The following is a 16,278-nucleotide window of genomic DNA, read 5'->3' on the forward strand; positions in this document are numbered from 1 at the left end:
CTGCCCATCAGTTTCTAGCCTTCAGATTACATGCCTTGGCCAACTCCATCTCCGCAGATTTGAGCCCGAATGTCCTCAATACATCATGTGGGTTTACTAGGCCCCCTACACCCTACACCCAACCTTGCTTTTTATGGTTCCTTGGGACGATTCAACAGTGCCTTCACCAGTGATGTCCCAATAGAGTTGTTCACTCCCACAATGCAATGCGCCAAGTAACGTTTCCACTTATTCTTGCTGCTGAAAGAAGCCACAGAACCGAAAAAGCAACCAAAACCCGACCATCCCACCAGCAAAGGCAAGTTCTAACTGCGGTGCAAGATGCCACGCTACTGCTCCTTAAAGACAAAATACAGCTTTGTCCCATTTGAAGGAACTGGCCTTCGATAACTCACTCAGTTGAGCGAGTTGCTTACATTCAAAGCCATACAGAAATCACAGGAAAGTGGCTGGGGGATCACCCTTGCCTTGTCTGTACCCTTTATTAACTCGAGTATTTACGTTAAGTTGTGGACGAAACTGGCATTGTTATCAGGACAAAGCAGTCTTTCTATTGACCCAAACTCCAAGGGCACCTTTATGGCCCCTTTAAAAGCGAATAGCCAACACACACACACGCCCACTGTTTGCCTCTTAGTCAAGTGCGCTGAAGCGCGCAACTCGAACACACCCTACGTGTCCCATTCTATTGTCCCGTGCAGAGAGACATACCTGGTCACACAGCTCCTCCTCCTGTCGGGTGGAGGCCTGCAGGTCCTGCTTGGCCTGCTTGAGCATTCCGTTGGCCCTGGCCAGTGCAGCCCTGTTGCAGGCCTGGTGTTACCGCAGGGAGCGGGCGTCCTCCACTGTCCGCAGGTCAAAGTCATCCAGCACTGAGCATGGCAGCGTGCGACGCAGGGGGGCCACCGCACTGGCAAAAGTCTGCTGGAGCTTCGCGTTCGCCGCCCGGAGCTGAACACCAAACGATACAGGCAGCCACTGAAGGAACCTGGAGGCTCTATTGTCTTTGTGCAAACCATTGAGTTCCATACCACGGTGAAAGCTCGTTAATTCAAACTCTAGTCATCCGAATTAACGGATACTTCAAAATGCACGATTTCGCCCCACAAAGGCCTGCAAAGAAGCGTGTGCATCAAAAAGCCAATAAATTCGAATACGAGCGAGTTCCCCAATAGATAATTCGAACTACAATCCACCCCAAATGGCGGCTTCATGTGCATGTGCACATACAATGGTTCTCTTCGAATAAATTTCTTCACAGCTAGTGCCCATTCCATTTTTATCTTTTCCCACAGTTCTGGCACTGCTGTAAATCCTATCAACGTGAGCCTATTTGAACGGCATGTTTTATCGCATTAATGCACAAATAAAAACAGCACGTCCCAAGAAACTACTGCAAAGTATAGAAAACACAAACCCAGAAGGAAGTGTAGCTAGCCACCATAACGCGATTTGTACCACTAAAGCACACAGCACCGCAAAGTATTTAGAGTATTTCATACAAAGAAAAGGATGGCCGACTCGCACTGTTAGAGCCCCAAAGGAATGCTTTGCACCACACCCCAATGAACAAATTGGGGTGACTTCAAATTTTCTTTACAGCGTGTACGTGTTCAATTGTAATGCACCATAGCAGCTGTGTGCAGTGGGACAGAAGCAAAGCACACCGGCATAAGAAAAAGAACAGCGATGGCCAGCCAGTTAAAAATCACAAGGCTCAATTTAGCACCTTTTACCACGATAAATTTTATTAAGGCAATTGCAGACGGTGACATTTTTTTCTTGCGGTCTGGATCGTGGTGTCCTCTGCACCACAAAACCACTTGGGAATAAATAACGAAACCGACCGACGCCTTTTGCCATGGAGTAGATGATTAAACCACCTTGAGAACACACAAAGCTTGCCTTCAATTGTGCAGTTCAACCTGCAAGGGAGGGGTTGGTGCAGCAACACAACTACCAAACACAACCTCACCAGCTTGCTCAACCAGTTGTAAACCTCCAAGGCAAGTACAATGGTGTAAACATTTTTGTCTGTTTTCTTAGCTGGACTGCTGCTTTTTTTTAACTGGTTTCTAGGACTAAAGTTCCTTCTCCGCAAGTTTCTTCCCAATGCCTTGGCACACTGTACGAACCTGCTGCCGACTAACAATTCGCGACTCACCGAGTAGAGCTGCTCCACGCTCTCCGCCAGGTTTGCTTTTGGCACTTCGGCTGAGGCGGCGGCAGTCCATGAAGCTCAAACTCGACGACCTGAGTCGAAAGAGGAATTCCAACTTATGGGACAATTCGAACGTAGAAATCACAACTTAACACCAGCTACTGCGACTTGGAGTAAAAACAGATGCCACCACGTCTGCTCGATTCAATGCAAACCATGTAAAAAGAAAAGAAGAAACATCCCCCTCGCGAGGGGCACGATCAAATGCAGAGCATTTCTGCGGGGGGGCGCGCCTGCAAGTCGTATGGATTACGTATTGGTTGTTGTTGTTGTAATTGTTGTCTTCCAGCGTAGACATTGTCGATGAAGTCGATGGTGGAACGTGCCGTGAACCCCCTGCCGCGGCTATGACGCAACGTGGAGCGGCTATGACGCAACACAATCCACTTTAATCCAATCCAATCCAAATCCAAGCCAATCCAATCCAATGCCCCTCGCGAGAGAGTGTTATAGCGCCGAAATCAACACCACGCGAACGCAAGATGCTGACGTCACGATCACGCCACAGATGTTAGCGACCGCAGCGCACTTAAACGACATATGTGGTTTAAGCGCGAACCGACCGCGGCGAGAGAGCGCGATGCGAGCGCCCCACCTGTTCTTGCGCGCGATCCTAACGCGGCGAGAGAGGGTGTTGCGCACGTCCCCACCTGTTGTGCGCCCGAACCGAACGCGGCGAGAGAGGGCGTTGCGAGCGGAGAGAAGGCGAGTAGGACGCGGGGGAGAGGGCGCACCTCTGGCCGACGGTTGAATGAGTCAAGGATATAAGGCACGTTCGTAACCTTCCGTTCTGTGTCGGCTTTGTGGCTCAGTTGGTAGAGTACCGTGCACCTTGCGTTCCGCCCGCAGAGTCGTAGGATCGAAACCTGGCGCCGGCAAGTATTTATATAGTGTAGGGGGAGTGATGCGGACGCGGACTACGGACGCCAACGCGGGTGACATCGTGAGTTACTGAAATGCTCTGCATTTAAAATCAACAGCACTGGGAATTTTAGTTATGTTTATTCCCAGCCCTTGCTAACTACTGCTAGATACCACCATTAAGCTTCACAGATTCCATTCAGAAAGCTGCCTTTCAGGTTCGAACCAAACACCTGTTTTTCCTTGGAGTGCACTACAAACAATGCCCAAGCAGAGCCAAATCGGTTGAACGTCAGCAGCGCTCCAGTCTCATTCACGAGGCACGGGTACAACCCAAACTGCCAGACCTATTTATCTATTTATTTATTCAGAATACTACAATCGCCCAGAGGACATTGTTGTAGGAGATACATAAAGTCTTCGGTCCAGAAACGGAATCATGAGTCTCGTACTAAACAAAAATATACAAAAATAAATAACAGAAGCATTTTTAAAAACTTGCAGCCAAGAGCATTGTACAACCCAAAGGGAAAAAAAGAAAAACAAGCAAAAAGTAAAAACTAGACGAAAGGCGAAATTTTTTAAAAATGGACAACCTATAAAATGAGTCAAAGCGATCATCAAAGATTGCAATGGGTGTCAATACGCAGAAGCAGTAATGAATAAAATAACAGAAAACAAATAATACACAGGAGCAAGATCACGATAATTTAAGAAACACCGTTTTCAATGCTGCCAGGCAGATAACACTTGATGCTGAGCACGAGGTTGCGGGTTCGATTCCCGGCCGCGGCGGCCGCTTTTCTGATGGAGGCGAAAAGCAAAAACGCCCGTGTGTACGAGATTTCGGCGCACGTTAAAGATCCCGAGGTGGTCAAAATTAATCCGGAGCCCTCCACTACGGCGCGCCTCATCGCCTGCGTTGCGTCGGCGCGTTAAACCCCTACAATCAATCAGATAACACTTGAGAGCAGTGTCAAACCTAACATCAGATGCGGAAACAACGTTTTCCGGAAGCTTATTCCAATCACTAATTATGCATGGAAGAAAGGAGATTGAAAAAGCGAGGTGCGACAATGAATTTCCCTGATCTTGCTATTGTCTCTCCTTTTTGATACGCAAGCACGAGGTTCTAAGTAAGTCTGGCGGTTAATACCAGTTTTTTTGTTAGCTATTTGGTTGAGAAATAGTAGGAGAGTTTCAGGCAGTGCCTTTTTTATTGCAGAAACACTGGTGTTTTTCCCGAACGAACCAGTGACAAAGTGGGCAGCATGGTTTTGTATCGATTCTAGTTTGTTAATGAGTACCTTGGTGTCCGGATCTCATCCAGCAGCAGCGGCATATTCTAGTATGGGGCGCACATTAGTTATGTACAAAGTCTATGTCCTGTAGCGCAATTTCGAAATTTCTTCTAATAAAATTAAGTACACGGCCAGCCTTAATTGCTATGCTTTCAGTGTGTTTGGTTTAGCTCAGGTTTGATGAGAATGTGAGACCCAGGTACTTAACATAATCTTAAAATGAAATGCTTCCCGTCTTTAAAGGAGCCATGAAGAGAAAACAAAAGTTTGTTTTATTCGAAAGATTAGGTGTTTCATAGTACCCCAAGCGCTTTCCCGGAAGCAAATGATGCTTTATTCACTGAGAAATAAGGCAATTTAAGCCAAAATTTTAAATCTCCCGCTAAAATTGCACATTTGGTGACGTGAGCAATGGTGTCACACGGGCCGGTCCATGAAACAGATACTTAGTATGTCGACTCCATATAGCACCCACACGCGGGAGTCGACCGAGACGGCGGCCATTTTAAAAATGCTAGTAAAACCTAGTGCACCCGCAGCCCTAGTCATGGAATCGCCTGATCCGGAGAACAAAACTCTCGCCGAGGAGCTCCGGCTTGCATTTAACAACCTCACACCACTTGAACGCTCAACGCTTCTAAGTGCACGAGCGGCAAGAGTTGTGGGATACGCGGTGGACGGGAAAGCGACCATTCCGCGATAGCCACAACAGACGAACGCCCTGCCGTCGGCACCGCTGCCTCGTCAGCGCCGTCGCCACGGACGAATACAGACTGGTACGTATGTGCCGTACTTTTATTACGGTTAATAATAGTTCAACTTCAGTAGCAGTATCGCTTATGGCAGTTGGCCGGTGTCGTGTATGGAAAGCCGTTCGCGCGAGCTCTCTGCTTCGACCAGAAAGATACGAGCGTCAATGCGCGGTGTTTACGGCATTTTTCCTCCAAGGTCAGAGCGCCTCGAACCCGAAAATTCGTCTGCGCGACGGCGAGATGTCGAGCTCGGCCAGGCGGTTGTTTCGTACGCATTGGCGCACACGCTTGCGTGTTCGTTCGGAACTTCAACCGTCTACTCCACCGTTCTTTGTCATAAAAAGAATGTGCAGTATGTTTCACGGGCATTTAGCTCGCTATGCAAACTGTAAGCCCTGCCTAACATGCGTTTGCTTTTGCCGGCCTCCGCCAATCGCAGAGCTTAGCCCATGTGACGGCATAGGTTCTGTTGCGGGAAATGAGCTGGTGGGTCGCATGACCATTCCCGTTTTTCCTAATTATGTAGCTTATTTGAGCGAAGTTTGCGGTATAAGTGGTGTCGTTATGGTTCTAACGAGGCAATCTTTCGAATGAACCAAACTTGTGTTTTCTCTTCATGGCTCCTTTAAAAAGTAAGTAGTTACTGTATTTGACCATTTCCGGCTGAACCGCATGCAGACATTCAGTTCCATATTCCATTTATCACACCAGTTAATACTGCTGTTTAGGTCCAACCAATTGAACAGCATCATTCAGATAGCTAATATCCCTAATAATACACAGTCATCAGCATATAGCCGTAGTTTAGACGAAACATTAACACCTATATCATTAATAAATATTAAAAACAACAGGGGGCCGAGGACGAACCCCTGCGGGACTCCTTAGGTGACGGGGACAAGTTAAGATTCAAAACCAGTACGAAAACCTTTTGGAATGATTCGAAAGATACGTGTGCACCCACCCAAGCACGTTGTCAGGGAGACCAAGATACGATCATTTTTGAAGCAAGTGAGAGTGAGAAAACATCAAATGCCTTTTTGGAAATAAAAATACACAATCTACTTGACTACCTGAATCGAATGAAGACAGAATTCGACTAATTCGGTTGTGCATGAATGCGGGGCGCGGAAACCATTTGGTAGCTCATAAAGAAATTATTTACCTGCAAGTGATGGAATATGTTCGAGTAAATAACGTGCTCAAGGACACACGCTCGTCAACGATACGGGTCTGTAATAGGGCGCCTGGCAACGGGGTCCATTTTTACGAATAGGTACGACGTTACCAGATTTCCACTGTCAAGGCAACTGATGTGATGACATAAATAATCTGAATATCCCGACAAGACAATTAGACACCGTGGCTGCGCTACTTACGACTACTTTTCCAGGAAACTCGAGTGACAGACAAGAATACCTCACAAATTTAGAAAGAGTTAACACAAGGGTGTGAGCGGACATTGAAGAGCCAAACGGTGGTGTGCGACGCGAGGTTTGCGTGCCGTCTCGAACCTGACTTGTTAGCAGCCGGGGTCCAAGCAGAAAGCCGGCAGAGGTCCCACGGAGGGCCTGGCGTCCGCCGACGAGCTCCGGTGAGGAGCCTGCATGCGGGGTGTCGCGAGGCTCTTCTTCGAAGTCGAGGGCTTAGACTGCCTACGGTCCATGCTGCGGGATCTGGAAGGAACGTTTGATTGCCGAGAAAGCGAAAGAAAACGATACAGGCTAACGGTGAGAGACACGCCCCACTGTTCGTAGTCTTTTTGACAACGTACTCGCAAGCGAAAGCATACTGCGTACGTAACCATTGTGGTCGAGTAAATTCGCAACTGATTCAAGTGCGGATAAGTATCTCACTTGGTGGAAGTCGCTTCTGTTGAACGAAGTGAAGATCAGGCAAACGCCTTCCCGCCCAAGATGGCAGCGTGCGGTCAAGGGCTGGTTACACGGACACGGTACACCGGAACTGACAACAAAAGCACTAAAAGAGGGGGTGGATACGACGCGGATAGTAGACGAATGCAAAGAACTGTCGACCTTACTGCAAGTACGACAATTCGAAATTTACGCGAGCACGCCAAGCACGCATTGCGCGTTTATTTTTGAGTGTACGCTGGTCACGTGGCCAGCATGCTGGCGCCCTCCACCGCGTAACAACCTAACCCCAAAAAGTCAAAAATACTGCAAGCTTTAGGGCTTTAGTTTGTAAAACATTTGCTGTAACTTAATTATTAAAAAACAATTATAAAACAAACAAATAAAAACTTTAATAATTTTTTTGTCTTTTTCAGCACAGCGTCAAGTTCTTCTGAAGCATTTTGAACCTTTCGCTTCAAATTATTTGGTTAAAATTTGATGAAAATAGAGTTTTAACAAACGTTGGTTTTTAACTGCCATAATCGCCACTTATACAGGAGCTGCCGTTTCAGCAGGCAACGTTTTTGGTGTTTTTGGGCAGTAGGTGTACCGGTTGCACTACTATCTGATTTTGATTAACCACGCGAAGCTTTCGTTTGTGTTGTGCTCGAATGCGCGAACGCGCCGCCAGGGCGTACGTCAGAAGTTCGCAATCGGGGGTGGGGGTGCCTTCGTGGAGTTCGTGTATGTGTTATCGGAACTTCGCGCGTTCGACCGCATTCGGTGAGGGATGCCCGACGCAGGAGACCCGACTGTTGTGCTCCGGCGACCCTGTCATCTGTTTACGGAACATCTCCTGCGTTGATAGCCTCCGCCGCACAGGTCAAGCGCACGCGATCGCAGACACCGCTGAAAGCAGTGTGCTGAACTGTTGTCACCATGAACGTGCGAATGTACAACGTCGTTCTCCTCGGCTTCGCCTTCATGTTCATCTTCACCGCATTCCAGACTGGCGGTTTGATACAGGTACTGTAAAGCTTACGACACATCACCGATCGCAGATTTTTCGATAATGCGCGGCCTCATTTCTGAACCTGACTGGAATTTCGTAGCTGTAAAATGACAGCTGCTGGAGCCGCCTCCGCCGGCACTCTGGGGATCTTCGATTATCCGTTCCGAACTCGCCGCGGTCTATCCTAGACTCGATCCAGGATTAATTTGTTTAAAATATATACCCAAAGCAAGGAGCCCTCGGGCTACGTACACGCGGGTTTAGGTATGATAGAGAGAAGGTCTAGATTAGGGGGGCGTTCGAGGTGCTAGCGGTTGCCGGAACGTTGCCGTTTGATGAATGATGGGAAATCAAGTTGTTTGCGTGCCAAAGTCCAGTCACGCACAGCTCGCATACCTTCACTGGTTATTTTTCTGCCACTGCAGGCCAGGTGGTGAAACGCGTCGAACAAGTTGTGTCACGTGCTCTTGCTCCTTCCGCGAATGCTGTGCTGCGCCGCAAGGCACGTGCGGCTTTTGCCGCTGTGTTTCGGTTTCGGCGCGATACGCGCGTCGTTCCCCGTGAAACTACCCTTTCAATGGCTGCAAAAAGACAAATTAGTGCAGAATAATGTAGCAAGATCGGCAAGCTTCCCAGGATACATTTTATGAGCCTTTTTTTTTTTTTTGCGTGCTCAAAAGGAATGCAAGAAATACCCCCCCTCCCTTTTTTTTTTTTTTGTAAACTGCTGCTGTGCTGTTTTTGCAGAATATCGCCCGTGTGCTATGGTTTACGTCGTCGTGTGGAATAGCTTAGGTTTTAAGCGCTCGCATCAAAAGAATGCATCGGGACAATTTGTTTTAATTCTTGTAATGGAGAGAGAGTAAATACAGGGTCTATAATGTCTGAATTCTACTGGGCGGTGCAATCAATCGATTTCTCGTCGTTTTTGTATGTACTTTTGTGGAAACGTTCCCCGCTAAACGCGGAGTCATTTATGGGCGTTTTACAACTGTTTGATGATGGTGTGGCCCCAGCTGTGACGACCAAAGTATTTTCGTTTTGCCTCCTCTCCCCTGTTTTGTGTGACAGAGAGAGAGAGCAAGAGTTTTGACTGCTGCGCCTTATTGGCGAAATAAATGTAAGAGCAGATACCGGTTTTGCAACCCCAAGCACAGACATTGTATTTTAGTCTCAGTGGTCCCTTCCAAACACATGTGCGGAAACGTGTCGTTCTCTGCACATGTGTTTGGCCCTTTTATTTATTTATTTATTTATTTATAATACCCCTAAAGGCCCTCGTGAGAGGGGGAGGGGGGTACATGAGCAAAGGTACAAACAATGAACGTCAAAAACGAAAAAAAAAAAAGAAGGGATAAAATTTCAAATTAAATACAGACTAAGGCTGAAGTATATGTTATAAGAAGTAATTGGTAATGACAGCAAAAATAGAGCAAAGAAGAGGCAAGAATCGTAAACGGGGTGCCAGTGTCCTTTAGCGCCAGGCCCGAAGTTATAACCAATATATATAGAAGCTTCCAGCATTGTATTAGCATATTGTTGAGAAGGATGCCTTTTTTTAAATAATAATGGAGGCTTATTTTATGATATTATAATGCATTCAAATGTAAAAAGAAAAACCCAGTTTTCTTTACATATCTGCGGACGTTAAATATTTCCAGGTAGTCTAAAATGATTCGTTTAAGTATTCTCCCAGCCACTTGTTTGGCAGGAGGGGATAGCGCAGGCATCGGAATTTCGTGGAAGTCTCATACATCATACAAGTGCGAGATAACAGCGCGTGACAAAATTGCTGCGGGTATACAGTGGGAAGGACAATATAAAACAACAAGCGGACAGTTTTACGTTAGTGAGAAGTGCGCTGTTTTTTTTTTTTTTTTTTAATAAAAACGAGTGCACTTCCACCCTGTGAATAAACAAGACCAGCGAAGCTGGACGCAGTCTGAGAAGTGCACGAAGCAAATACGTTGTTAGCAATTTTCGATTGAGCATGCTTTCTAGTTAATTAGCTAAATTAAACTTGGGTGGACTAGAATTTTACTTCAGCGTATACACATTGGGCTGTCCATTTCCCTCTCGTAGAAGCCCATATGTATTAACAGCAGGCGTGAACTCCACAATATTTACAACTTAACCGTGAACTACGTAACTATATACAAAAAATAGATCAAACTCGGCGTAATGGTAGAGTCGTTTTTTTTTGCGATTTGTTGCGAGATAGTTTCGATAAAACAAGAGTTACTGCCTTTTTTTTTTTTTTTTTGTAACCACACTACCTCCGTAGAATGGCCACGTATTGACAGCCGCCGGGAATTCTGTAACTTTCACAACTCCACTGTAAATGTAAATGAACCTCGGCGAGCTGATAGAGTCGTCCAATAGTGGCCAATGTCAGCGTATTTTTTTCTCAACATTTCTACATTAGATTGAGCGCCACAGAGCATCCACCAAAAAGTTGGCTTGGCTGCGAGATCCAGTTTTGTCGACGCGACTTTTTCGTATACACCCTGTCGGCGCACGCAGTTTTGGTCATAACCAATCCTATAACACTATAACAGCTCCGCTGTAAAAAGAAATTTGTAAGTGATTGTATGCGTATGTGAGACGTTCTCTCTCAGGCATCTGCAGTCCGATCTACCGGGGTGTTTCCTTTTTTCTCTCCACCTGTCACCGTGTAATTAATTTTCCCTATCACCCGTCAGCCAATCAGTGGCGAGTCTTTCACCTGCTGACGTCCTCGCCAGGCTTCACTTTTTTAGACTTCACATTTTAAATGCGTAAAAATACAAAAGAAAGACTCATGAGGACGACAAAGTGATTGCGAAAGCGTTAGTGCCTAATTTCCGAACGTGCCTTCTCATTACTATCATCTTTTCCCCGTTGCGTCTTTTTTTCTCTCTCTGTCACTATGACTCCACACTAAAATTACTCTAGTCCTCGGTACGTGTCTCTAACACACGTTTATAAGTCGAAGGGCACAACGCATTCACTGTGTTTATCGTTTTCACTTTGCGTCTTTTTTTTTTGTTCTTCCCGTTATTATATGATTCAGCACATACCATCCTCGCTTCGCCAAGCAAAAAGTACATTTGCCGAGGATACACATTTTGCTCGTCTAATTGCTAATTTTTGCATGTTCAAATAACTCACGTAGGCCTCAGTACACGTCCCTGGCACACGTTTCCAGGCCGAAAGCCACGGCGTTTTTACTAAGGCGAAACACGCGTGCGGAGAGCTACGCGTTTCCGCACCCGTTTTTTTTTTTTTCCTCTCCAGAAACCGGTCCGGCAGCGTTCAGGAACGCGCATGAGGGACTCTAGCGTCACTAAATAAGCTACGCTTTCTATGAGTCACTTTCCATCGTCGATCTTGTTGAAGCAGTCGATGACGCAGGAAAACGCAGAAAAACACACACCGAAGCAGAAACTCACTCGCATGCAACTGGCCGCCCTAGCGTCCGCCCAACAGAGAAAGAGAGAAAAGAGGCGCCCAGAAACAAAATGGCTGCGCCCATATGTAAACACATATCACGTGGTGCCGACCGGCCAATGAAAATCCTGGTGGCACATAACAATGAGAGAAAAGAGTGCCGATACTCTAAAAGCCATTATTTAGTGACGCTAGGGGACACACGTGCGGCGAGCGACGAGGCGTTTTTCCTCTCTCCCAAACCGGTCCTGTAGCTTCGTGCGTGCTCCTGACCGCCGCCGGACCGGTTTCCAGAGCGCGAATACGCATGCGGATGCGGATGCAGAGGCCGGTGCAGCGGGTCATCCGGCAGCCATACCGGTCCTCGAGGCGGAGATGCGTGCTTGAACGTATGCTTTTCCGCTCATGTGTTCGAGCCTTGCAGGCTGCGGGACAGGTTTTGGATAGGGAAACAAAACAAACAAAAAAAAAAAAACGCGTGGGGAAACGCGTCGTTTTCCGCACTTGTGTTTAAGCTGCAGCTATTCGCGTGTTGCGGTGCGTGTTCGTCTCGCTTTCCGGCGGCCCCTGATTAGAAATCGGACTCCCACCCACACCAGATTTACTCAATTGTCTTTTTAAATTAATCTGTTTACAAGATCCTCCTTGAGAAATTTGGCATAGATTCGAGCATTCTTTGACCTGTTTCTCTCTCTCTCTCTCTCTCTCTCTCTCTCTCTCTCTCTCTCTCTCTCTCTCTCTCTCTCTCTCTCTCTTTGAGTCGTCGTCTATTACGTGTGTCGTCTGCGTGCCAGGGTTGCCGGATTGTCGGCCTACTTGATGCATTAAAACTTTTATTTTAATTTGAAAGATCGCAGAGGCGGGAGAGGGGTACTTTGATGGTTTGAAATGAAGGTGAGAGCTTAGCAGATCTCCTTGCAGGGTTGGTCGGGCTCGATTAGTGGACAGGCTGGTGTAGGGAACAGACTCACAGTACTGCTCGTGCTAGAGTTAGACCGCTTTGGGTAGGAACCAATGAGGCGGGGAATGTGGCATTAAGAAAGCGGGTGGTGTCAGCAAATTTAGAAGGGTATACGATCTTTGGAACGCTTTAGCGGCACAGTTGGGGGTGGGTTCGTGAAGACTGCAGTCATCGGGTCGGGGGAGTTGGGAAGGGATGCGAGGAAGCCGGGATGCGGGAGGGGGGGGAGGGGGGGGGGGTCTTGTCCTTTCTGTACCGAATTCTATGTAAAATAGAGAATAAGGCCTCAGGTGTGCAGCTTCTTAGTTTTATTACTGTAAATTTGAAAGCCAAATAGCAAATCTAAAAGAAAACCTTTTTAGATCTCTTCATCGGGGTTGTCTAATTAGTGCCGAAAGAGAAACTGCCGCCTCATAGGCAGCCATCTTTTACGACTAAGAGCTGTTTTACCTGCGTTAAATAAGAACGGACCCAGCACGATGAGATGCTGCACCGGCCTGTTCGTGAATCGTTATCTCTTCGTAATGGTGTCATCGCTGTGTCGTTCTGTGGAGACGTCCTTGCCACGGGTGGGCGGAATTTAGGACTTTCTCGAGTGGCTAACTGGCGGCCTTTGTGTGGTCGATAGTGCGTGCGTATGCACGATAGCTTTCAGTAGCACAACGCCCATTGCGAGCCACTCACACAGCGTGATGGGGCGAGGAGGCGTGGGAGGTGACGTGGCGATAAGTCCTCACACTCTCTGGAACTTGACATCCCGCATGCATGGCTGTTCCGCGACGCTTATGTATGGACGGGCCGCCACATGTAATAAGTTACACAGTGAACTTTTTACACCCTTGCTGACTTATAAGGGTGTAAGTGTCTTGTCCCTTGGCGAGCACATTTAAAGGTGTCAAGACGGGAAGGGGTGTTAGGTGTGTTCAGGGTAAAGGTGTTGCACACACACCTTTAATTATAAGTGCGCGGTATATACATTCGTAAATTTATCTACTCACCCATTCAACACGCACAACAGTCGCAGCTAATCCACTTATCAGGTAAACAAGCAAATAAACGTAAGACATGCAGTGGCAGGGAGAGTATATTACACCACGTTATGAGTGTACGTACTTGTTGTATTTATGGCCGGCAGAAGAGAATAGTTTGCCTGTGCCAGTGGGCTCGTTCAGAAAACCAAATATTTTAGCGTTAATATCGATACTATAAAAAATGACTTTCAGCGTACGCAAGTCAGCATATGCACACTTAAAAATGTAAGAAACAGCCTTTATTCTAATACGAAAATTGCTGTTACATCTGTTTAATGTCATGACGTACACCTATTCCGCGCTTTTTATCACTCTACATAGGAGGGGGGGGATGCTCAGTGCGTTACGCCCTTTTTTTTCTGCGTGAACAAAGAGTGAACAAATCCTAATTGCATTTTCTTAATATAATTGCCGATTGATTGATTGCTGGGTTTTAACGCGCCGAAACTATTAGGCGCGCCGCAGTGAAGGGCTGCGGATTCATTTTGACCACCTGGATGGGGATCTGTAACGCGCGGCGAAATCTCAAACACACGGACGTTTTTGCTGTTCGCCTCCATCAGAAAAGCGGCCGCTGCGGGCGGGAATCGAACCCGCGTCGTTGGGCTCAGCAGCACAACGCCATACCAACTGAGCCACCGCTGCGGGTAATATAATTGCTTGCAATGAAGCGGCGAGGCGTCGTTTGCATATCAGGGGTCCGCAGTTCTAATACCCACGCAACACAGTTTTTTTTTTTTTTTTCTCAAAATCTCTTTGCGACCCTTCTAACTACTACACCCCAATTCCGCACTTTCTACCACCCAACAAAAACGGAAGGTGTTCAGTGCGTTACCACCATTTTCTCTACCCAGAGTGTAAAAAGGTGCACTTATCTAGCAACACTTTAATGACGCCAATTTGACTCTTAGGGTGTAGAAACACACCTTTCAATTTAAAGGGACACTGAAGTGATTTGTAAACATTGCGGGATTACTAGCGCAAATTGTAGTCCGGAGTCCCCAGGCCATGTTTCGACCACTCTAGGCGCGTTTACGCGATTTTATTTAGTAGAAAAACTAATTCGAAAATGCTGTCCTCCTCTCTTTACGCTCGCCCATTTTCTGTGGCGTTTTCATGTGACGTCAGGAGGGGATGAGCTGGCAATTGGCTGCGCCACGGCTGCGCTACTGCACGGCTCCCCGGCCGACAGAGTCAGTCGGCCCAGCGTTTCGTCGGCCGGCCGCCGGCAGGGTCGTCGCAATCAAGGAGGTTAAAAAAAAAATTGCTTGGTCGCAATTCGTTCGCTTAGTTGAAACGAAGCCAGGACACGTTTGTGAATGGAAGAATGTGCCTTTCTTTACTTGGTTTGTTTGTACACTGTATCTAGCTCTAAGTCAAGGTCGTTTCACACAAGCGCACATGCGACGCTTCGCTGACTGGTACGCCAGTAGGAAAATATAAGGCCTCTTGAAGGCGGGATAAGAGTCAGCGAAGTCAATATAGGTACTAAGGAAATAAAATCAACTGATATTTTTACCGTACAGCGTAAAACTAGGGCGTGGGAAGCACTTTTTTGCGCTGGGCGAACAAGCACAGCGGTCAGCAGCACGACTACGCATCTGCGAACGCTTTTCCGTCTACGAAATGCAATTGCTAGACGTGAGCTACTGTGGAAACTCGGGCGATGTTTACTGCACGATCGCAGTACAACAAATAGTCACCTAAGCTGCTTGAAATGCCAAAACTAAATAAAAGTGTAAACCGGTTGTACAATATATACTCTATATTAGCAAGGCCTTCGCGTCTGGCTCCGTGGCTCAGTGGTCTGGGGCGCTGGGTGTGTCAACGCAAATGTTTTGCAAGTCACGAGTTCGAATCCCCGCGGGTGCGTGCTTTTTTTTTTTTTTTTGTAAGTTAACTTTTCTGTTTTCCGCCGATGTTTTCTATATTGAGTTCACCTTTTTTTGGGCCGCAATGGTCATGGCTACAGGAACTAGTTCACAAAACGCGCGCAGGCTGGCACTGGCGCGCTAGCGAGTTCTCGTTGGCGTGCTGTTGCCATAAGCACCGACTGCTTGCAGGCAGTGGGCACAGGCCAGAATGAACAGACCCTTGGCCTGGTGCGAACACGCTTTTTACGATACAGGCATGAGGGAAGCAAGCTCCAAATATGGGGGAAAAGCGCATGACATTTGGGCGTCTGCGGGTACGCGGAGGGCGTTCCGATGCACTGCGTAGGTCTCGGCTAGTGAATGCTACGACTACAAGCCGTCCTGGGAGGCTTATCTTGTGCATTTTACAGCCGACAACATGGCAGAAGCGCGGTACGATGATTACTGAGATATTGAGAATGCCCATCCAACAACGCCATTGGTTATGTTTTACAGAACCGAAACCGAAACTTGTGTGATTGCTAACCTTGGGCATCGTCCAATCACGGCGCCCCTCCTCCCAACGTCACAGCCTTAGTTGGTGCGGCCGCCGCAAACCGCGCATGGTAGTTTTTCTTCTTTCGCGCTTTGTAAAATAATTACCGATTTGTCAACCGGATAAACGATAAAAGTGTGCTAATTTGAGCCAGTCTACGCAGTGCAAGCAAAAACGGGAGCTTGACAAATTCACTTCAGTGTCCCTTTAACTTCGAGGGCAGAGTGGACTAACAAAGAGTGAAAGTGGTGTCATTGAAGTGTTTCAAGATGAGGGCACTCTTTTAACTTCCTCTGGGCAGAGAAAATGGCGATGGAGGAATGAATTAAGGAATTTCGGAGACAAAGAAGGAACTCTAGCGGCTCGGGACGGGAGCGCTTCGAGTCGATGGAAGAGGCCTTCGTCCTTCAGTGGACTTAGTGGGTTGTTGATGAAGATGGTGGTG

At 47.2% G+C, this 16,278-nt stretch overlaps 2 protein-coding genes across 9 annotated transcripts in view; one reads left to right on the plus strand and one right to left on the minus strand.

Moving 5' to 3' along the window:
- The window catches only part of LOC144138505 (zinc finger BED domain-containing protein 4-like), a 36,964-nt gene extending 29,699 nt beyond the window's left edge, over nucleotides 1-7,265 (minus strand). For both annotated transcript variants that reach the window (XM_077670821.1, XM_077670820.1), the window contains exons 1-4: nucleotides 6,992-7,265; nucleotides 6,640-6,811; nucleotides 2,165-2,253; nucleotides 712-951 (exon numbers count right to left, since the gene is read on the minus strand). In XM_077670821.1, coding sequence (XP_077526947.1) covers nucleotides 712-866 — 155 coding nt within the window. In that variant the 5' untranslated portion in view covers nucleotides 867-951; nucleotides 2,165-2,253; nucleotides 6,640-6,811; nucleotides 6,992-7,265. The remainder of the gene's footprint in view (nucleotides 1-711; nucleotides 952-2,164; nucleotides 2,254-6,639; nucleotides 6,812-6,991) is intronic.
- A 354-nt stretch (nucleotides 7,266-7,619) lies between these two features.
- LOC144138507 (UNC93-like protein MFSD11) overlaps nucleotides 7,620-16,278 on the plus strand; it is a 46,917-nt gene continuing 38,258 nt past the window's right edge. For 6 of the 7 annotated variants that reach the window (XM_077670822.1, XM_077670823.1, XM_077670825.1 and 3 more), the window contains exon 1: nucleotides 7,620-8,017. In XM_077670822.1, coding sequence (XP_077526948.1) covers nucleotides 7,931-8,017 — 87 coding nt within the window. In that variant the 5' untranslated portion in view covers nucleotides 7,620-7,930. The remainder of the gene's footprint in view (nucleotides 8,018-16,278) is intronic. The other variant, XM_077670829.1, reaches the window with a different exon arrangement.

Source organism: Haemaphysalis longicornis, unplaced genomic scaffold, assembly GCF_048455015.1.
Source record: "Haemaphysalis longicornis isolate Haplotype H1 unplaced genomic scaffold, Haemaphysalis longicornis Haplotype H1 scaffold_5, whole genome shotgun sequence".
Taxonomy (NCBI): domain Eukaryota; kingdom Metazoa; phylum Arthropoda; class Arachnida; order Ixodida; family Ixodidae; genus Haemaphysalis; species Haemaphysalis longicornis.